Source organism: Staurois parvus, unplaced genomic scaffold (assembly GCF_062004578.1).
Source record: "Staurois parvus isolate SC_StPar_1 unplaced genomic scaffold, SC_StPar_1.0 ptg000335l, whole genome shotgun sequence".
NCBI lineage: Eukaryota > Metazoa > Chordata > Amphibia > Anura > Ranidae > Staurois > Staurois parvus.
The window spans coordinates 152,501-175,619 of NW_028318131.1; the positions used below are offsets into that span (position 1 = coordinate 152,501).

Below are 23,119 nucleotides of genomic sequence, written 5' to 3' on the forward strand. Positions count from 1 at the left end.
TACAGGTCAAAGCAATTATTTCCTTTTATAAGATAAACAATTAGTGTGGGGGGGGGGGGGTCATAGAGGGTAACAGTGTCCCGATGCTTTTGAAGACTATTTTTTTTTTTTTTTTTTTCATCCTAGTGGTTGTGTTTGAGCTGTGAGATCGCTCAGAATCTGTCATGTACGGCAATATGTGATCTTTGAGCCGTTGTATTCGGTTTCAGGGCAATTACCCTTACCGCTTGTTTTGGTCCCATCCATAAAATGTTCTACTTCCCACCACTTTCTAATGATATTCATCAGGACACAAAGGGTGAATTTACCAGGCGCAGCAATGATACCTGACAAACGTTCTAACAAAAAAAATTGTTTATGGACACAGCTTGGATTGAAGGACTAAGTGCTGTCTGTAAGTTGTGGTCAGGTTTGCAGTGGGGGGGGGGTCTGCTTTCCAAGATGTTGGATTGGAGGAGGATTGCGGTGTTTATCTGGCCTTGTGTGGAAACCTTTCATAAACCGGTGGAGGTGTTAGAGACCTTTATCTTTGTGTAAAAAAAAAAAAAAAAAACGCATCTTTTTGTAGGTGGTAAAATGTGCATTTATTATTTTTACATTTGTCTGTAAAGCATTGCATCAGTGATCATGAGATCACATGTGCAACGCAGACTTTCTCAGTACACTTACCTGCCTCGAACCTATCCATTAACCACTTCCAGTCCGGACACTTTCACCCCCCTTCCTGCCCAGGCCAATTTTCAACTTTCAGCGCTATCGCACTTTGACAATTGCGCGGTCATGCAACACTGTACCCATATGAATTTTGTAGCATTTTTTTTAAGACAGATAAAGCTTTATTTTGGTGGTATTTATTCACCGCTGGGATTTTTATTTTTAATGCTAAGAAAATGAAAAAGTCAAAAAGTTTTGAAAAGTGTTTTTCTTATAAAATTTTGCAAATAATATTTCATCATAAATCTTGGCCAAAATGTATTCCGTTATCTTTTTAGTATAGAAAAAAAAATCCAAATTAGTTTATAACCAAGAATTATAATTTTTAAACTTTTTATATTTTTATTTTTTGTTTATATTTGTTGTTTTGTTTTTTTTACATACTGTCACCCTAGCAGTACAGTGTCACTACTTGTGTGGGGGGTGATGATTTATTTTTTTTTTTAACAGTGATTGCTTTTACACCCATAAAAGTTGTAAAAGAAATCATTTCTCCTTTCTGACTGCATTCTTGCAGCCATTGAGAACTACTGTGTGAGCTGTGATTGGTCACAGCTTGTCACATGGTACAAGGCTGTTGTGAGTAGCCTTGTACCATGTGACCTCTGTGATCATTCACAGATTTCACACGTAGTAAGCAAAGTCAGAAGTGACATCTTGCTTACTACTCTGCATGTGATCACTGATTGGGACCTCGCACAGAGGTCCCATATGATCGATGTTCCACTGTGTCCGGAGGACACAGCGGGCACCGGATCGCGGTGCTGCGCACTCCCAGGGAGCACGCACAAGCAGGGGGTGGGGAGTCTGTTTATAAACGGCCACCCGACCCATCACTGCCACCGTCCGGCCGTTTATATATAACGGCCGGACAGGAGGTGGTTAAAGGCTAAAACTGGCCGTAGACGGATCTAAATTTGATCCGTGTGTGGCCATTCCTGTCCTTGTCTGTGTGTTGTGACAGCGGAGATTCCCACTGCTGGAATACAATTTCCTGGTCAAGGGGGGAGCATGGGGTTAGAGAGATTCCTCCATCTACCTTACACTTTTTTTTTTTTCACCCTGCTGGCTGAACAGGAAAATTGTCTGTGACCAGCTGTAGAACACGTTTCATGTTGCACCCATTTAGGGTGTTAAAGGCGGCATGGGAGTTGAGTAAGAGCTCATTAACACTTGTGCATCTTGTCATGTGATTTTGGGGTCCAAAGTTGCATGGCAATTCGCACCCCATGTTTCCTATTGAGTACCATTTATATCTGTGCAAGCTGTGTAGTTCCTGCACTACTTTGGTCAGAAATTTTATGCCATAGACTTCAGTATAAACACTCCAAAGTCGCACCTGAATGATATACATTCGACTTGTGTGCGACTTTGTAGAGCGCAAACAATCATCCTTGTTCAAAGTCGCACTCATCCAAAGTTGCATGAAATTCACACTGAAAATCACGTGATTTTGGAATTCACACAAGTGTAAATGGAGTCTTACTAAAACTGGAGCGCAAAATCTGGTGCAACTCTGCATAGAAACCAATCGGCTTCCAGGTTTTTTTTTTTTCTGGTTAAAGCTTAACCCCTTCATGCCGGCGCCTCCCGGCCTTTTAAGGGTTTCAGAAACCGGGAGGTGGGGTATAGGGTCATGTGACCGTTGTGACACGCCGTCACATGATCGGGAAAGGTCCCGATCGAAAGAGGAGATCGGGACCTTTCCTTGAGTACCGGACATGTGTGCTGGGAGCGTGCACTCTCAGCACGTCTTTTTTTTTTTTTTTTTTTTTTTTTTTTTTTAATAGAACGCAAATGTGCGGCCGCTCGGCGTCTAGGCCCAGACGCTGGGAGGCCGCACATTTGCGTTCGGCCGGCGTGAAGAGGTTAATTGAACAAGCTGAAGTTAGACGCTGACTGGCTCCCATGCACAGCTGCACCAGATTTTGCACTCCAGTTTTAGTTAAGCAATCGCATGGTCTCATATGCATCCCCAAAAACCCAAACCACCCCACCCATCCTCCATAACATGAATCTCGGTGCTTTTTGGTGCAAAAGATGTTGGCTCTGAGGAAGAGGTTCTGCCTCGAAACGCGTCAGCCATTTGGAGGCCTACAGTCCCCCAACAGCCACCATCTTGGGAGATTGGACCATGCTGTCTCTTTTGTGATGTGCCTTTGATTTTATTCTCTTGTCAGTATACTACTTTTTATTCAATAAAAATCATTTTCTGAAGGTAATGCACTAGGCCCGTGCGCTCTGTTACTTTGCACACTGCTTCTTGATGCCGCCCAATCCAAAATGGTGAGCGCCATTTATGAACGTCAACCCGCCCCTGCACTGCCACCATCCGGCCGTTTATATACAGCGGCCGGATGGCAAGTGGTTAAAAAAAAAAAAAAAAAAAACAATTCTTCCAGCGAACATTAGCACATTTTTCTATTTTGACCTTGCTGCAGGAATCCTTTCCCCATCCCCAAGGCTAATACAAAAGAAAAACACCAATTTGTTCTTTAGCTGTAGAATCCTGAGGTTGTGATAACAGCTGCTGTGACCTTCTATTGCAGCAAGGCCTCTGATAAAGGGAGGCCTCTGTGAAAATCACAAGCCTGCTACCAAAATGGAGAATTTTTCGACGTTCACGAAAGGAGAACACTTTTTCCGGTGACCTTCCTTAAAGGGGTCTCAGAAGAAACGTTGTACAGGATTGTCATTACCGGCAGAGCGCGGTACTTCTCAGATAATGTCTTCTTTTTAACGCTGACTCTAGGAAACATAGGCAGTAATCGGCTCTCCGCTTCTTTTCGAATTGAAGTTGCTAATGCCAATACTTGTCGTTAAACCGTTGATGGGAAACAAGACGTGACATATTTTGCATCGTTCTGTGCTGTTGATGCCACTAGGCAAGTCATGCGTTGAGCGCTGGTTAGTAAGGGAAGTGCCAAAGGCAGCCACTAGATTTGAAAGAAAACCTGATTGAGAAATAGTAATTGCTGACCTTTAGCAAATTCTGTTTGGCTAAACTTCTGGCTTGAATGTTAAAGTCGGTTTAAAGCCTAAACTTTTTTTTTACCTTAATGCATTGCTTACATTAAGGTAAACTGTTTAGGCATCAGCATCCCCTCTCGCCCTTTTTTACTTACCTGAGCCCAAATTTGATCCAGCGTCGTGCACGTCTGAAGATCTCTCCCCTCACTTTCATATCTCGCTGGCTTTGCTGGAGCAGGGGGAGCCATTGGCTCCTAGTGCTGTCAATCAAAGCCAATAACGAGGGAGCCGGGGGGAGGGGAGCCGCGAAGCCCAGTCCCACTGTCTGTCAATGGACGCAGCAGGAGTGCTCTCGAGTGCCCCCATGGGAGGCAGCTTCCCCTTGGGGCACTGGACAGAGAGGAGGGGCCAGGAGCGCTGGTGGGTGACAAGAGAAGGTTTGCGGCCTCTCTGTGCAATGGAACAAGGTAAGTATAAACATGTTTATAAAAAGGTTCGTTTTTGGGAAAAAAAAAATCACTTTAAATTGGTAATAAACCCAAAAGCAAACATTTTATCATATTGCAGCTTTACCAATACTTAGATGTGGTGGCTGTATTAGTTTTCCTTTTAAGAATTTCAAACTAGAATCACACATGTAAAAAAAAGGATGGAAGTACTTACTACAAGAATCATCTGCCCTTACTCAAGATGGCCACAGGCAGAAACGCTAAGGAGTATTTTTCTAAGTGATTTCTCAGCAAACTAAAGCATGGCTTTAACAAAAAAAAATTATTAAAAAAAAAAAAATTACAGGCCAGATCATCAGGTGAAAATAAAGGGGAAAATCCTTAAATTCTGATCCGGCCTGTAATTTTTATTTTATTTTTTTAATTTTTTTTATTTTTCAACACAAGCTCTCCTGCAAATATAGCAGTTAACCATTTACCACTGACGGGTGCTTACAATGATCAGCTTTTATTTATGTACAACCTTTATCCCAAAAGAAGAAAATACTGCTGGAACTGAATGTAAGGTGTGAGCTGGAGTTTGGCTTCAGTTCTAGTGTATCTTAATCTGCTAGAACATCCCCTCCCCCCAGATTAATCATGCTGCTGTCCAAAGGTGTATCTGTTGCTCTTTCATCCAGAGTGTTACTGGCCAGATCACCTAGGCCAGTGGTGGGCAACCTTTTTTTTTTTCAACTGAGCCAAATCTCGCCAAAACCACGATTGAAATTTATTTTGAGAGCCACATTTTTAAAACTGAAAATACATAGGATAGTACACTGTTTTTAGTTTCAATAAGTTTTTATAGTAATTCATCCCCCATATAGTAATTCATCCCCCATTATAGTAATTCATCCCCCATTATAGTAATTCATCCCCCATTATAGTAATTCATCCCCCATTATAGTAATTCATCCCCCATTATAGTAATTCATCCCCCATTATAGTAATTCATCCCCCATTATAGTAATTCATCCCCCATTATAGTAATTCATCCCCCCTATAGTAATTCATCCCCCCTATAGTAATTCATCCCCCCTATAGTAATTCATCCCCCCTATAGTAATTCATCCCCCCTATAGTAATTCATCCCCCCTATAGTAATTCATCCCCCCATATTCATCCCCCCTATAGTAATTCATCCCCCCTATTCATCCCCCCTATAGTAATTCATCCCCCCTATTCATCCCCCCTATAGTAATTCATCCCCCCTATTCATCCCCCCTATTCATCCCCCCTATTCATCCCCCCTATAGTAATTCATCCCCCCTATAGTAATTCATCCCCCATATAGTAGTAGTAAGTAAGTAGCAAGTAGTAAGCCAAGTCCCCCCTGTGTCAATTCACTTACCTTTGCTCCGCGCGTTCCTCTCGCCGTGTTCCCGCGCCGTTCCGGTCTTCAGGGCGGACTTCAGCCTAGCTCCTCTCGCGTTCGTCACGCTGCCCCGCCTACACACATCCTGACAGCCAATCACTGGCTATCAGGATGTGAGTGGCAGCGAGACTGGCCAATCATTGCATTTGAGCGCGCTGCCCTGGCTGTTTTTTTTTTTTTTTCGGATCACGCTGCAGAGTCCCTGCCGCCCGAGAGGAGGGAGGGGAGCGGGCGCCCGGCACACAAGAGCCGCATTAAAGCGTGTAAAGAGCCGCATGTGGCTCGCGAGCCGCGGCTTGCCGACCACTGACCTAGTGGAAACGGGGAAAAGCTTGAAAATAGATGACAACTAATGCAGCCACCACATCTAAGGATTGGTGAGCTGCAATATTACATTTTTGGTTTAGGGTTTAATACTGCTTTACAATGTATCCCAGACGGGCTTTAAGGAGTATCAGGAGAGGTATTTGGGTGGTCTTACAAGCAGGATGGGCATCATCTGGGTAATGATCACGAACATATGGGTCAGATTGTGTGATGGATACAGTGTGTGCAGAATTTCAGGTTTTCTCTCCCATCTTCTGTACTATACAACTGTGATCCCAAAACAAGGAACTTAAAGCGGAACTGCACTGCTGAGCACCACAAACCAAAATACACATTTAACTCATTGTTGGTATTCAAAGCAAACTCCTCCATCCTTGTCTCCATGCTTTAGTTTGCTGAGAAATCACTTAGAAAAATACTCCTTAGCGTTTCTGCCTGTAGCCATCTTGAGTAAGGGCAGATGATTCTTGTAGCAAGTACTTCCATTCTGTTTCTTTACATGTGTGATTCTAGTTTGTATATAGTAGAACTATAGACAAAATATGTTCATTTTAGATGAAGGGTTATAACCCGTCGGGTTTTTTTTTTTACATCTGTGTCCCATTGTGGAGATATACCGTATATACTCGAGTATAAGCCGACCCGAATATAAGCCGAGGTACCTAATTTTACCACAAAAAACTGGGAAAAACTATTGACTCGAGTATAAGCCGAGGGTGGGAAATGAGGCACCTACTAGTCAATGTAAAAAATTGGTGTCAGTGGGAGGAATAGTGCCCCATCATTGGTGTCAGTGGGAGGAATAGTGCCCCATCATTGGTGTCAGTGGGAGGAATAGTGCCCCATCATTGGTGTCAGTGGGAGGAATAATGCCCCATCATTGGTATCAGTGGGAGGAATAGTGCCCCATCATTGGTGTCAGTGGGAGGAATAGTGCCCCATCATTGGTATCAGTGCGAGGAATAGCGTCCCATCATTGGTGTCAGTGGGAGGAATAGCGCCCCATCATTGGTGTCAGTGGGAGGAATAGCGCCCCATCATTGGTGTCAGTGGGAGGAATAGCGCCCCATCATTGGTGTCAGTAGGAGGAATAGCGCCCCATCATTGGTGTCAGTGGGAGGAATAGCGCCCCATCATTGGTGTCAGTGGGAGGAATAGCGCCCCATCATTGGTGTCAGTGGGAGGAATAGCGCCCCATCATTGGTGTCAGTGGGAGGAATAGCGCCCCATCATTGGTGTCAGTGGGAGGAATAGCGCCCCATCATTGGTGTCAGTGGGAGGAATAGCGCCCCATCATTGGTGTCAGTGGGAGGAATAGTGCCCCGTCGGTGTCAGCTGGGGGGGGGGGGGAGGAATAGTGCCCCGTCGTTGGTGTCAGTAGGGAGGAGGAATAATGCCCCATCATTAGTATCAGTGACACCAATGATGGGGCACTATTCCACTGACACCAATGACATTTGCTGACCCCTGTTCCAGCATGGTGGTTGCAGCAGCACCATCTGCATGGCACACTTACCGGCCGCTCTCTCGCTTGATTTTCGCAGGGCAGATTGGCTCCGCCTCCTCGCTGGTGATTGGTCGCCTGTGTGCCTTTCCTGAGCTACAGTTCTGGCGCCCAATCACCGGTGAGGAGGTGGAGCCGAGCGGCTGCGCGAACATCGAGCCGCCGAGCTGAATGAAGGACCAGTCGTGCTTCCTGGACTGGATCATCGTGGGATGGGACCGGAGCCAGGTAAGAAACATCAGCCCCCTGCCCGCCCCTGTACTTAGTGTCCCTTCCGTTGGAAGGGGGGGGGGCAGCGGCACCTCGCCGCCCCCCCTAAAAAGTGCCGCCCTGACACCAGCTCGGAACCAGCTCGGAAGTGTCAGCATGCCGTATACCGGTGTATAAGACGACCCCCGACTTTTGAGAAGACTCTCATGGGTTAAAAAGTTGTCTTATAAGCCGGAAAATACGGTATTTATTTCAGGTACTTATTTAGCGCTGTCAATTTACGCAGCACTTTACATATATATATTGTACATTCACATCAGTCCCTAACCCTCAAGGGGCGTACAGTCTAAGGTCCCTAACCCTCAAGGGGTGTACAGTCTAAGGTCCCTAACCCTCAAGGGGTGTACAGTCTAAGGTCCCTAACTCACATTCATACATACACATACTAGGGACAATTTAGACCGGAGCCAATTAACCTACCAGCATGTCTTTGGAGTGTGGGAGGAAACCGGAGCACCCGGAGGAAACCCACGCAGGCACAGGGAGAACATGCAAACTCCAGGCAGGAGGTGCCATGGCTGGGATTCGAACCAACGACCCTAGTACTGCCAGGCGGAAGTGCTAACCATTTAGCCACTGTGCTGCCCAACTGATGTCCCCATTGGAAGATTTCTGCTCTTACTTTTCTGGGGACAACCCAAAATGTGGAATTTTCTTTTACTTTCAATGATAATGGTAAACAGGGCAAAGAGAGATTGTGAATCCCCCTAATGGGGGCACAGACAGCAATAAAAACCTTGCCTTTTAGTTATACTTTGGGGTCATTATGTAGTTCAGATCTAATTTGGGATTTCAGTGTAAACACTGTGTAGTGTAGTCTGGAATCAAATTGCTAAATTTGACTCTCTTGTGTCAGTGGATGATGACATTAAAATAAAACGCGTTGCTTTATCCTGGATGAGGAAAAAAAAATAATTGAGGCCGATCATGTTAAAGGTCTCTCTGGTTTTTAAACTCCATATAGCAGTTTTCCTATACAAGGAAATATTCCATCTCTGTATTCTGAATAGCAATCTCCTACTGCCAGCAAACATCATTTTATGACCCCCCCATGGATGACAGACTTTAACCTGCAGTTATTTTTGCAATCGTAGCAATGGGAGTTCACAACTATTATTAAATCTTGATTAGTGAACTGGGTTGGGTTCAGTTTATGGAAGGATCCTTGAACCTAACCTGATATTAACAAACCCTGAACAAAGCGCCTGAACCCCATGAAAGTCTATCAGAGCCAAATATATATTTTTTTTTTACCTGGTCTTTTAAAGTGTTACTGAACCCACAACAGTACAATCAGTCTGTAGATGCAGTAAAGCATGCTTGTTATACTCACTGTGGAACCTAAGGGGTTAATCCTCTGCATTGTGTAAAAATGCTGTTTGATCCTGTCTTCTCTTGTTGAAATGACCACCTGATACAGACTGAACCCATAGCCCTTCTGCACATAGTTTGGTGTGTATTGCTAGAGAGGTGTTTTTTGTTTTTTTTTGTCTTGGGGGAGTGCATGCACAGGGCCAGTCAGCAATGTCCAGACAGAAGTCAGGGGTTCTACATCTTCCTAGAGCAGAGAGAAAACTACTCCTACAAGCTTTAGCTAGTGCTGGGCTGGACACTGATAGAATTCACAAGACTGCTCTATACTGCTGATGAGAAAAGCAGTTTATATTTACTAAAATAATTGCATTTCCATGTTGTGTGTACTGTGGGAGACCAGATATAGTGAATGCAGGGTCCGGGGAGAGCGGATAGAGTGAATGCAGGGTCCGGGGAGAGCGGATATAGTGAATGCGAGGTCCGGGGAGAGCGGATATAGTGAATGCAGGGTCCGGGGAGACCGTTTATAGTGAATGCAGGGTCCGGGGAGACCGTTTATAGTGAATGCGGGGTCCGGGGAGACCGGATAGAGTGAGTGCGGGGCCCGGGGAGACCGGATAGAGTGAGTGCGGGGCCCGGGGAGACCGGATAGAGTGAGTGCGGGGCCCGGGGAGACCGGATAGAGTGAGTGCGGGGCCCGGGGAGACCGGATAGAGTGAGTGCGGGGCCCGGGGAGACCGGATAGAGTGAGTGCGGGGCCCGGGGAGACCGGATAGAGTGAGTGCGGGGCCCGGGGAGACCGGATAGAGTGAGTGCGGGGCCCGGGGAGACCGGATAGAGTGAGTGCGGGGCCCGGGGAGACCGGATAGAGTGAGTGCGGGGCCCGGGGAGACCGGATAGAGTGAGTGCGGGGCCCGGGGAGACCGGATAGAGTGAGTGCGGGGCCCGGGGAGACCGGATAGAGTGAGTGCGGGGCCCGGGGAGACCGGATAGAGTGAGTGCGGGGCCCGGGGAGACCGGATAGAGTGAGTGCGGGGCCCGGGGAGACCGGATACAGTGAGTGCGGGGCCCGGGGAGACCGGATACAGTGAATGCTGGGTTTAGTAACACTGTAAGGCCAATTTGCTAGCTTTCCAAAAATAATGGCATGGGAGGACATGTACAAATGCAAAGAAAAAAAAAATTCAGTGCAGGGTTGTGGGTCCTTTATTAAGTCTTCAAGTGGTTGTACACCTCAGAAATGAAATATGAACAAAGCATATCCCTCTATAGGGTGTATTTGTCTTGGTCCAGAGCACTAGGTGTCATTTGTCTGCTGTCTCCTTCCTCAATCAGCTTGAGTTCTTTCTGACAAGTTTTCCTGACGCAAAGAGAAAAATGGTGACGGGAGGGATCTCCAGCAGATTGACAGCCTCAGCTTTGTTTCTGTGAGCTGTGTGGAGGGGGGCATGTCTCTTCCCTCCAATCCGCTCTCTGAGCTCTCTTTAATAATCTCTGCAGAGTGTAACTTTAGCTCTCCACTTTTTTTTTTTTTTCTGAAACCTCAGACAAGTTTTATAAATTCAGCGGTGGTGGTAATATTGCCACTGGATGACATTCGCTGTAGCAGTTCAGGTGGGCAAATGGGCCGGATTTAGCCCATTCCAACAGCAGCGGGGTTGGCCAGAACCTGAAGCTCATCCCTATGAGTAAATGTAAGCATTAGGTTCTTGAGCCTTAGATTTTTTTTTTTTTCTCCTTGCATCATGTTCCTCTTCTATCATTCTGTTCACTGCGTTTAGATCACGGGTGTCAACAAACTGGCGGCCCTCCAGCTGTTGCCAAACTACAAGTCCCATGAGGCACTGCAAGATTGACCGTTACAAGCATGGCTCCCAAAGGCAGAGGCATGATGGGACTTGTAGTTTTGCAACAGCTGGAGGGCCGCCAGTTTCACAGCCCTGGTTTAGGGGATGAGGTGCCACTGAAACTACAGTACTGCAATTGAAATCATCCCTTATGCAGGCCATAGACGGGCCGTTTATCGGCCGAATTGTCAGCCGATAAACAAAAAATCGGTTGTTCCTGCCATGGATGCTGCCACCAATGCTGACGAAAAATGGCCTTTTTTGGTGGATTTTCCAGCATGACTGATTAAAAAGAAACGAAAAGATCCGCGAAAAACAGTCGACGGCATTGCCCCACTAACGGCGTGAATATCGGCCGATTTTTCGTGCGGACAAAAATTCGGCCGATAAACGACCCGTCTATGGCCTGCATAAGTCTGACTTCTGGGCCCGGGTGGGCTGTCGGCCTATAAAATCTATCTTGCTGCTTGAAAGTAAATAGACTGAAAATATTCTCATTTGTTGACCACCTTTTGCTCACCTCTGTGAAATCCGTATTGCAGCTCAGAGGAGTCTCCTGCTCTCTGGATTAGATCTGGTGTAATCTAGAATTAAGTATCTTCGTGCTTTAAATGGAAAGATAACAATGGATACCGGCGACAGATGAGATTTGGCAGTTCTTTATTATCCATGAGCAGATCTTTAAGAAAACTGAGATAAATTTGCCTTTAGCTGAGCAAGTACAAGGACCTGCTCATAGTATATTTATTTTTGCCTGACTGAGATGGCAACTATTCTTTCCTCGAGTTTTCTGCGAAGAATTGGTCCCGCTCGCAGGGATGTTTTCCAGCAAGTTGTAAAATCTTGCAGTGCGATCACAAGCATTTCTAACAGCTGGAGGTGCTTGCTATCGCCCCTAGAAGATGTATCACAAGCAATGCACAAAATTAGGAACATGGGTTGCTTTTATCCTGCCAGCAATGCCCAGCTTTACAAGAAATTAAAGGGTAGGTCCACCTTAAAAAAAAACAAAAAAACGAACGGAATAAATGTATCTTTTTCCAAGGAAAAAAAAAAAAAGATAGATATAGAGATCGATATATATATATATAGATAGATATAGATAGATAGATATAGATATAGATATAGATATAGATATAGATATAGATATAGATATAGATATAGATATAGATATAGATATCTATATAGATATAGATATATAGATATCTATATAGATATAGATATATAGATATCTATATAGATATAGATATAGATATATAGATATCTATATAGATATATATCTATATATATATATGGAGAGAGGGAGATATATAGAGGGGGAGAGAGAGATGTGTGTGTGTGTGTGTGTGTGTGTGTATATATATATATATATATATATATATATATATATATATATATATATATATATATATATATATATATATGTATATATATATATGTGTGTATATATGTGTGTATATATGTGTATATATATATATATATATATATATATATATATAGAGGGAGGGAGATATATAGAGGGGGGGAGAGAGATGTGTGTGTATATATGTATGTATGTGTGTGTGTGTGTGTGTATGTATGTATATATATATATGAATGAACCTGCAGTGCAGCCTTAGTAGCCCAACATTGCACCCATAATCCACTGATAAAGGATGCACTGCAGGTTCCTTTAAAAAGAAAAAAAAAAAAAGTAAATGCACTTTTTTTTTTTTCCTCCTTGCAAAAAAGATGTGCATTTATTTATTTTTTTTAAAGGCACCTGCAGTGCATCCTTTATCAGTGGATTATGGGTGCAATGTTGGGCTACTGCAGACACTTCTTCCTGCTCTCTGTCCCCCTACCTCTGTACTAGCTTTCAGTTGCAGAACTGGAGGATGTATGAGTGTGCTGATTACCACGCTCCTAGTCCAAGAACTAAAAGTCCATCTGCCAGGGTGGCAGACAGAACTTGTAGTTAGTTTGAATGTGAATGAATGATGTGACTGGTCGGGCAGGGACAGCGGCTGTGGGGAAGAGGAACCCCTGCATGCTGTCACAGGTGGGGGGTGGTGTGGGTGCGGATATGTGCATTATGTTGCACCCTAGATACAAGTGTAACATGGTTCAAAAAGTTCACCTTTAATGCCCTTTTCACATGAACGTTCCGATTGGGTCCAACTGTCCATTTTTTTTTTTTTTTTTTTTTCAGGCGGATCTCATCGGACTCTGCTTTATTCTTTATGGAGCTGCGGGTGTAAACAGACGTGCCCGTTACACCCACCTACACCTATTCCAATTTCCTTAAAGCAAACAAATGGGGATCTGCTCCCCTCTCTCTGTGTGTTGGATCAGATGGCAGTCGGGTGTAAACAGACAGGCAGTCAGTTTACGTCTGACTGTCCATAGAGGAGAGCGAGCAGTGTCTGTCAGAGTGGACACAGACCTGTCATCTGCCTGCTCAGCAGAGATCAGCAAACGGATCCCGGACAGCAGGACAGCAGGCGGAGTTGGCCCCGCGTGAAAGGGGCCTAATTTGGAACTATGGGCAGTCTGTATCTAGCTTTAACGGTTTTTGTTTTTCTGACTCTCACTATAACGTGGCTTTGTTGCCTGTTGTTCTTGACAGTATAATATTTTTGCACTTCCTTTACCAGGTGACAATACTGTTAGAATTCCAGTAAAATTCACAGCGGTGCTGCAGTTCTCCTCAACCCCTGCAGTGTTACGCTGTTTGTCCCAAACCTATAACCAATACTTTTGATGAACAGCCCAGCCTTTTACAAGATAGGACAATCAGCACATCTATTGGGCAGGCTCAGCTGGTGACAATATTAGTATTGCACTGGGGACTCAAAAAAAACTGCTTAGTTAAACCAAGTGACAGGCTTCATAATGTAATTTTTATGTTGCACAAAATTCCACTTTAACCCCTTCCCAACCGCCCTATAGCAGAAATACTGCTACAGGGCGGCACAAGTGTGCAAAATCACACACACGTGATTTTGCATTTCTGGGTAGGGGGCGCATGCGAGCCACGCAGCCGTTTGCAGCTGTCAATCACCAGGTCCCGGCTAGTGATTACCCGCCGGCGCCCGTTGATTACTGACAATCACCGATGGGGAGGAGGGCTACTTGTTTTTGGAAAATGAACGAAAACAAAAACATATTTTTTCTTTTCTTCTTAATATTTCAAAACCTTGTGAGAAAAAAAATAGATCTGCAAAATACTTACCATTCCTTTTTTTAAAATTATTGGGGTGTCTACTTGCCAAAAAGGGGTCATGTTGGGGGTAGTTGGTGCTATCCTGGCATTTCAGGGCCTCCGAAATAGTGATCGGTAGTGAGGAAGTGAAATGAGGAAGTTACTCACCTTCAAGCTTTCGAAGTGGTCATTGGATTTCAGGCTCCTGTATGTGGCTAGGCTCCAAAAAAGTCTCACACGTGGTATCGCCATGCTCGGTAGAAGTAGCAGAATGTATTTTGGGGTGTAATGCCACATATACCCATGGCTTGTGCGAGAAATATATTTATATTTTTTCCATAAACTTGTGGAAAAAAAGTTAATCCTCCATGAACTCATTATGCCGATCAGCAGATAACTTGGGGTATCTACTTTCCGAAAAGGGGCCATTTGGGGGTGTTTGTACTTTTCTGGTATTTAAACACCTCAAGAAATGTGATGGGTGGTCAGAAAGTAAAAGCTGCGTAAATTCCATTATCTGTACCATAGATTGTAGACATTATAACTTTCACACAAAGCAATCAATATACACGTATTGGGATTTTTTTTTATACCAAAAACGTGTAGCAAAATACATTTTGATGAAATTTTAGTTTTTTTGGATATTTTTTGACAAATGAGAATATATATATATATATATTTATATTTTTTAATTTATGGTCTTTTTTGTTTATAGCGCAAAAAATAGGCGCACACGTGATCAAATACCACCGAAAGCTCTATTTGTGTGAAGAAAAGGACATATATTTCTTTTATGTACCGTATTGCATGTCAGTAAAACTAGTGTAGCGCTGTAGAGCAAAAAAAATGGCGTAAATTGCAGTATCTATACCAGCAGTGGGCAAACTGCGGGCCGTATACGGCTCGGCGGACCTTTTAATCCGGCCTGCGGAGCGTGATACTGTCAGGATGTGTGTAGGCGGGGCAGCGTGACGAACGTGAGGGGAGCTAGGCTCCTCTCACAGTCCGCCCTGAAGACCAGAACGGCGCGGGAACACGGCGAGAGGAACGCGCGGAGCAAAGGTAAGTGAATTGACACAGGGGGGACTTGGGGACTTAATATGGGGAATGAATTACTATATGGGGGATGAATTACTATGGGGGATGAATTACTATATGGGGGATGAATTACTATATGGGGGATGAATTACTATGGGGGATGAATTACTATACTTACTATGGATGACACATACACATCATTCATCTACTCTTGGTCCGGCCCCCGGGTCCAATATATGAACCCATTGCGGCCCTCAAGTCAAAAAGTTTGCCCACCCCTGATCTATACCATAGATTGTAGACGCTATAACTTTCACACAAAGCAATCGGTATACACTTATTGGGATTTTTTTTTTTTTTTTTTTTACTAAAGACACGTAGCAGAATAAATTTATGAATAACTGAGTTTACTATATATTTTTTAAAGCCAAACGTAAAAAAAATCCTTTTTTTTTTTTTTTCTTTTTTTTTTTTTTTCTTCTTGGACTTTTTTGTTTATAGCACGAAACATAAAAAGCGCACAGGTGATCAAATACCACTGAAAGAAAGCTCAATTTGTATGGAAAAAAAGGACATACATTTTGTTTGCGTACAGCATTGCATGACCGCGCAATTACCAGTTGAAATAGTGCAGCGCCGAATAGCAAAAAGAGGCCTGGTCAGGAAGGGGTGTAAATCCTCAGGAGGGACAAGTGGTTAAGCCCAACTTGGACAGCTTTCAAATTTAGCCATGCGGTGGGGTTCCCCCTGCACTGCATGGATGAAAAGCTGCTTTGGCTGGGTTTCGGGAGGAATAAGTACAGATACTTGCCTTGTTACTTGCTCCTGAAGGTTTGTTCTCTTTGTTTGACCGATTCCCTGATGTCTCTTGACTTCGCTACTGACAAGTTTCTGCTGTCTAAGGTGGTCATAATATGCAGGAACAGCAGTCCTGCATTGTACAGGATAATTATTTAATACTGGATTTATAAAACAAAATACCATGTGAACCGCGCATAAATGAAGTGCATTCAATTTGACAATACGTGAGTAATATTGCGTCACATATGCAAAGTGAATAATTGTAACATTCAGTCCCAATACGGAAAAATAAAGTGCCGAAGTGTTGAATACTAATTGGTGAACTTCGTGCAAAAAATGACAGGTGCTCCTCTGTGCTCAATCGGTGCCCCACATGGATGTGCACTCACCGTTGGCCGTGGACCACCTATCTCTTGGTTGGTCTTAAGGGCCTGGTTTGGGACTAGCCCAGGGGTGGGCAAACTTTTTGACTTGAGGGCCGCAATGGGTTCATATATTGGACCCGGGGGCCGGACCAAGAGTAGATGAATGATGTGTATGTGTCATCCATAGTAAGTATAGTAATATTCCCCCATAGTAAGCATAGTAATTCATCCCCCCTATAGTAATTCATCCCCCCTATAGTAATTCATCCCCCATATAGTAATTCATCCCCCCTATAGTAATTCATCCCCCCTATAGTAATTCATCCCCCCTATAGTAATTCATCCCCCCTATAGTAATTCATCCCCCCTATAGTAATTCATCCCCCCTATAGTAATTCATCCCCCATATAGTAATTCATCCCCCCTATAGTAATTCATCCCCCATATTAAGTCCCCAAGTCCCCCCGTGTCAATTCACTTACCTTTGCTCCGCGCGGTCCTCTCGCCGTGTTCCCGCGCCGTTCCGGTGTAGCATGAAAATCTGTCTCCTATGAGGATCTGTCCCCCTCGACGTATCTGTGCATGTGCCAGTTTCAGGCATTAGCAGCCGATCGGCGATCTCCGGCACATGCGCAGATACGTCGAGGGGGACAGATCCTCATAGGAGACAGATTTTCATGCTACACCGGTCTTCAGGGCGGACTGTGAGAGGAGCCTAGCGGGAGCCTAGCTCCGCGGGCCGGATTAAAAGGTCCGCCGGGCCGTAGTTTGCCCATTGCTGGACTAGCCCAATGCATGTTGGCAAGAATGGCACCAATATTTTTTCCTGGGAATCGTTCGATGTGGCTGATAGTAGCCAATAGGATGATGACCAGGGTGGATATAAATTACAGTGTAGTTTCAAACGAGCCTTTTTAAACTTTCTCCTCTCCTCCCAGGCAGTAAACCAAGTTTCAGCATGTGAACAGAAACAAAAGCAAACATCCCATAGTGTAAAACCATAAAAACTTTGATGGGGAGAAATTATAAGAATAAAACTCACAAGCAAAATGCCCATAGCCTGGCACTCCGTGTATTCAGCCTTGCTGCCTGTGAATAGGAACCAAGATGGTCGCCGCGTCTCGACCGGTTTTTATCAATAGATCATCATTAGGAAGTGCAAGATATTCATTAATATTTTAATACTGGATTTGTATCACGCCAACAGTTTGCGCAACGATTTACAATATAAGGGAGACAGTACAATTACAATATATTTCAGTACAGAAGGAATAGGAGGGCCCGGCTCATGGAGCTTATGGAAAGGACCTTCCCGCATTCCAGGACATTGGACGGTGAAGAACCACCCAAAATCTCCCAACACGCAGCCTGACTTGGGCTTTAACCGCCTCCTGCCCGCTATATAAGGAAATGACGGGCGCAAGGCGGTTCTCTCGTTCTGGGAGGACGTCATATGTCATATGCCCATCAGTGCCACATCAATGCCACATATCAGTGCCCATCTGAGCTTCCTTTCAGTGCCGCCTATTCGTGCCATATGAGTGCTGCCTTTCAGTGCCCATCAGTGATGCCTGTCAATGCCCATCAGTGGCACCTATCAGTGCCTCATCAGTGCCACCTATCAGTGCCCATCACTGCAGCTTCATTAGCGCACATCAGTGAAGGAGAAAAATCACTTATTTACAAAATTTTATAACAAAAACTAAGAAATATTTTTTAAAAATTTTCAGTTTTTGGTTTGTTTAGCAAAAAGTAAACTCAGAGGTGATTAAATACCACCAAAAGAAAGCTCTATCTGTCTCAAAAAAATGGTTAATATTTCATATGGGTACAGTGTTGCATGACCGTGCAATTGTCATTCAAAGTGTGACAGCGTTGAAAGCTGAAAATTGGCCTGGGCAGGAAGGGGGTATAAGTGCCCTGTAGGCAAGTGGTTAAATGACATAAAATGTAAGATATTTACTTCATTAACCACCTCCCGCCTGACATCTAGTAATATGACGAACGCAAGGTGGTTCTCTTGTTCTGGAAGGACGTCATGTGACGTCCTCCCATTCTCACCGCGAATGCACGGCTCAGGGAGTGCGCGGCGATCGGCGGTGCGCTGTGTCCCTCGGACACAGCGGATCACCAATCACGGAAAGAGCCGAAGATGTCGGCTCGGTCATGTGATCAGCTGTGTCCAATCACAGCTGATCACATGTAAACACGGAAATGCCGGTTATCGGCATTTCTCTCCTCCAGCTGTCACGCTGACAGCTCGAGAGGAGAGGAGAGACGGTTATCAGCTTTTTCCGCGGAGGGGACATGTACACTGATCATCAGGGCACTGATGATCAGTGTAGCCCCAGCAGTGCCTTGTGTCAGTGCCACATATCAGTGCCTACCAGTGCACATCAATGCCACTTATCAGTGCCCATCTGAGCTGCCTTTCAGTGTCACCCGTCAGTGCTGACTTTCAGTGCCGCCTATCAGTGCCTCATCAGTGCCGCCTATCAGTGTCCATCAGTGAAGAAGAAAAATCACTTATTTACAAAATGTTATAACAAAAACTAAAACTTTTTTTTCTAAATTTTCAATGGTTTTTGGTTTGTTTAAGAAAAAATAAAAAAAACCCAGAGGTGATTTAAATACCACCAAAATAAAGCTCTATCTGTCACAAAAAAATTATAAAAATTTCATATGGGTACAATGTTGCATGACCGCGCAATTGTCATTCAAAGTGTGACAGCGCTGAGAGCTGGAAATTGGCCTGGGCAGGAAGGGGGTATAAGTGCCCTGTAGGCGAGGGGTTAATATTCAGTAATATGCCAGATATAGCGGATAAATACTGTGCATTCCTTCTAGGATGTTCATTTGTTTTATGGTAATGCCGAATACTAAAGGAAATTAAAAGTGCTGTTTATTTTTCTTTTTATTAGTTTGTGCTGAAGCCTTTAATCCCGACGAGGAGGACGACGACACAGAACCTCGGGTAAATGAGCATCTATTCATTATGCAGCACCAGCCCACGGCTTTATCACACTTTAGTCACACCTAAAAGACAATGAATGTTTTATGTTGGTTTGTTTTTATAATTTTTTTTTTCCTTGTCCTAGAACAGCGGGGCAAAACTTATGATAGTCTAGCAAAAAATGAGTGCGTGCCAAAGAGCCCCAAGAATTGGTGTGGCGGAAGTATGGGTGTGGCCTAAAGTGGCTGATGGCAATTAAAAGAACTACTAAAGATAGAATTCATGTAATTGCTGTCTAATATGACTTTAGGGTGCCCCAGAGTCTAAGGGAAAAACAAAATGCTAAAATCAAGCTCTGCCATCCCCAAGCAGTACAATTAAAAAGACATTTTGCTCCATGCCGGATATCGGGACCCAACTCACTACTCCTGTGCCTAATTCATGTCTGTACACCGGCCACTTTAGAAAAATATTGCTCTACGCACCAGATTTGAACGTATAGAGTCCCAAGTTTAGAATGTTGTCCTTTTTTACCTCTTCACAACAGCCACACGCAAATGTGCAGCCTCCCGGCATCTGGGCCTAGACGCTGAGCGGCCGCACATTTGCGCTCTATTAAAGGACATATGTGCCGAGCGCGCGCGCGCACACGCGCCCTGCGCGCTCCCTGCTCACATGTCCGGTACTCACGGAAAGGTCCCGATCTCTTTCGATCGGGACCTTTCCCGATCATGTGACAGCACGTCACGGCGGTCACATGTCCCTAAACCCCGCCTCCCGGCTTCTGAAACTCTTAACCCTTTGAGGACCAAGGGACGTAGTTGTCCCATGTTTTTAATTGCGTGTATCATCTGATTAAGAACTTAAAACTTTTTTTTTTTTTTTTTTTTTTTGGTTTGAGTCAAAATTTTAGTTCTTATCAACAAACAACAAGTGGATCTAGCTTTTTGCCAATTATTTCATGAAATGGCTTAGTTACAGCAACTGAAGTGTACGAACTTTAAAAACAAAAAAAATTGATTCTTTTGGCGTTCCAAAATCTTACGGTCCTCAAAGGGTTAAAGGGCCGGGAGGCGTCGGTGTGAAGGGGTTAAAGGTCTCCATTTTTCCATGTTTTACAAATTGATCATAAACCTTGCTTTGTGAGTTTCAACATTTAAAGCAGAACTTAAATTAGAACTTACGGCAATTTTTTTCCACTTTGGATGGAGAAAGGAAGGGTTATAACCCCTGTCAGGTTTTTTTTCCCCCTGTACGTGCTTCATGAAGGAGATTTCCCTTCACTTCCCGTCCCATAGATGAAATTCTTACAAAGTGAAGGAATACTGAGGTGTCATCAGAACTCCTGTAATGTTCCCATTGAAAGATTTCTCCTTTCCTCCCCTGTTCTGGGGACCCAGAATTTTGGGATTTACTACTTTTGCTTTTGACAATGAGCCCGGGTTCACATACATGCGGTGCGGTATATCACATGTGATTCGCACAGGAACCGCACTGCATTCCTGTGCGACTCACATACGATTTGCGTGCGGTGTGATAGGAGTCGTACATTTTGTATGGCTCTAATCGCACCGCACCCGCACCAAAAACGTGCAGGACCCTTTTTATGGTCTGAACTAGAATCGGATCGCATGGGTATTCACACCTATGCGATCAGATTCTGCACATCGAATCGCTTGTGGGGAGTTGTTAACTTGGCATACACACCCGCAGCGGGTCACATGAACTTGGTGCGCTTCTGATGCAGTGCGGAATTCGCACAGAAAATGCTGCAAATTCCGCACAGCTTCAGTGTGAACCTGGGCTGAGGATAAACATGACAATGAGGGTGTAATATTTTGCTTTTAGTTATACTTTAACTGTATTTGGACATCAAAAAATGAAAACACAATTTAATAAAAAAATTTTATTTGAAAAACTTCCCCTAGTTTTTCTAGCCTTTGCCATCTTGAGTAAGGCCAGAGGTTTCATTTAACATTTGCTTCCTTAACCTCTTCACGCCGGCTGAACGCAAATGTGCGGCCTCCCGGCGTCTGGGCCTAGACGCCAAACGGCCGCACATTTGCGCTCTATTAAAAAAAGAACATATGTGCTGAGAGCGCGCACCCTGGGCGCTTCCAGCACACCTGTGTGGTACTCACGGAAAGGTCCGGATCTCCTCTTTCAATTGGGTCCTTTCTCAATCGTGACGGTGTTGTGGCGGTCACATGACCCTAAACCCCGCCCCGGCTTCTGAAACCCTTAAAGGGTCGGGAGGCGCTGGCATGAAGGGGTTAAAGCCATCTGCCCTTAGCCCAGGCATGCAGACAGGAGGGTGTGCTTAGCTCAAGGCTTGACAAATTAGCCTTTGAATTTTGGAGCCAGCTAAAGGTGTGTTTTTTTGTTTTTTGTTTTTTTTTTTTTAAGCGTAGGGTGGGTTGTCAATGCTCGGGACAAGGCAACGGTTGGGCCACAGGCTTCACATGATGCGATTTGCCACATAACAATCGTGGCAAAACCGTACCGGGTTTTAGGTGCCATTGAGAATAATGGTACCTGAGCCTGCATTTTGTGATCGCAGGGATTCTGTTGTGATCCCAAAAGCCCAGGTGTGAATGGCGCTGTCTTGGTTTACACAAATGCAGTTCTGGATGTGTTTTCAAACTCGAATTCGCATGACAGGCTAGATATTATGTGTTCCTATTGAGGTGGCTCACACAGGTGTGATCTGCATGCGTTGTGTTTTGATTGCCATTACGAAAAGGGTGTTTTATGTTGAACTATGCTTTGAACCCTGAGCTGTCCTCCGCTCCTTTGTACCCGGCACATGTTTTATAATTGCAGCTGTAGCCTTTTGCATTCCTAGAGCTATTATCCTCCTGCCGAGTGTCTCCCTCCTACCTGATTAATGCAGGATCATTTCTGGCTGCTCATAGTCACACTTCACACAGGCACAGAGAGGCGCTGGGCTGTCTTGTCACATATGTGCCTGTCATTTGCTAATCCTATAATATGAAGGTATACTGTGTGGCCAGAATGTGGAAATCCCAACGGACGGAGGGAAGGCTTCTGTTGCTACAGCATATAAAGATATATTTTAGGTAGGAATGCGCCTCCAACCTTGTAGTAACAGTTTGGGGAAATGCCTTTCTGTGTCCCAACTTGATTGTACCTCCTGTGTGCCAAGCTAGTTCCATGAAGCCTTGGCCTAGCTTGGTGTGGAGGAGAGCCCAGAGAGAGGGGGGGGGGGAATGGAGGAGAGCCCAGAGAGAGGGCGGGGGAATGGAGGAGAGCCCAGAGAGAGGGGGGGGGAATGGAGGAGAGCCCAGAGAGAGGGGGGGGGGATGGAGGAGAGCCCAGAGAGAGGGGGGGGGGATGGAGGAGAGCCCAGAGAGAGGGGGGGGGGGATGGAGGAGAGCCCAGAGGGGGGGGGGGGATGGAGGAGAGCCCAGAGGGGGGGGGGGGATGGAGGAGAGCCCAGAGAGGGGGGGGGGATGGAGGAGAGCCCAGAGAGAGGGGGGGGGATGGAGGAGAGCCCAGAGAGAGGGGGGGGGAATGGAGGAGAGCCCAGAGAGAGGGGGGGGGGGGAATGGAGGAGAGCCCAGAGAGGGGGGGGGGGATGGAGGAGAGCCCAGAGAGGGGGGGGGGATGGAGGAGAGCCCAGAGAGAGGGGGGGGGATGGAGGAGAGCCCAGAGAGAGGGGGGGGGGAATGGAGGAGAGCCCAGAGAGAGGGGGGGGGGATGGAGGAGAGCCCAGAGAGAGGGGGGGGGGATGGAGGAGAGCCCAGAGGGGGGGGGGGGATGGAGGAGAGCCCAGAGGGGGGGGGGGGATGGAGGAGAGCCCAGAGGGGGGGGGGGGGGATGGAGGAGAGCCCAGAGAGGGGGGGGGGATGGAGGAGAGCCCAGAGAGAGGGGGGGGGGATGGAGGAGAGCCCAGAGAGAGGGGGGGGGAATGGAGGAGAGCCCAGAGAGAGGGGGGGGGGGAATGGA

At 45.4% G+C, this 23,119-nt stretch overlaps 1 protein-coding gene across 1 annotated transcript in view; it reads left to right on the forward strand.

Moving 5' to 3' along the window:
* The window catches only part of PRKAR2A (protein kinase cAMP-dependent type II regulatory subunit alpha), a 115,130-nt gene that overhangs the window by 55,581 nt on the left and 36,430 nt on the right, over nt 1-23,119 (forward strand). Inside the window, exon 3 of the mRNA XM_089684067.1 lies at nt 19,119-19,171. Within this exon, the coding sequence (XP_089540193.1) occupies nt 19,119-19,171 (53 nt within the window). The remainder of the gene's footprint in view (nt 1-19,118; nt 19,172-23,119) is intronic.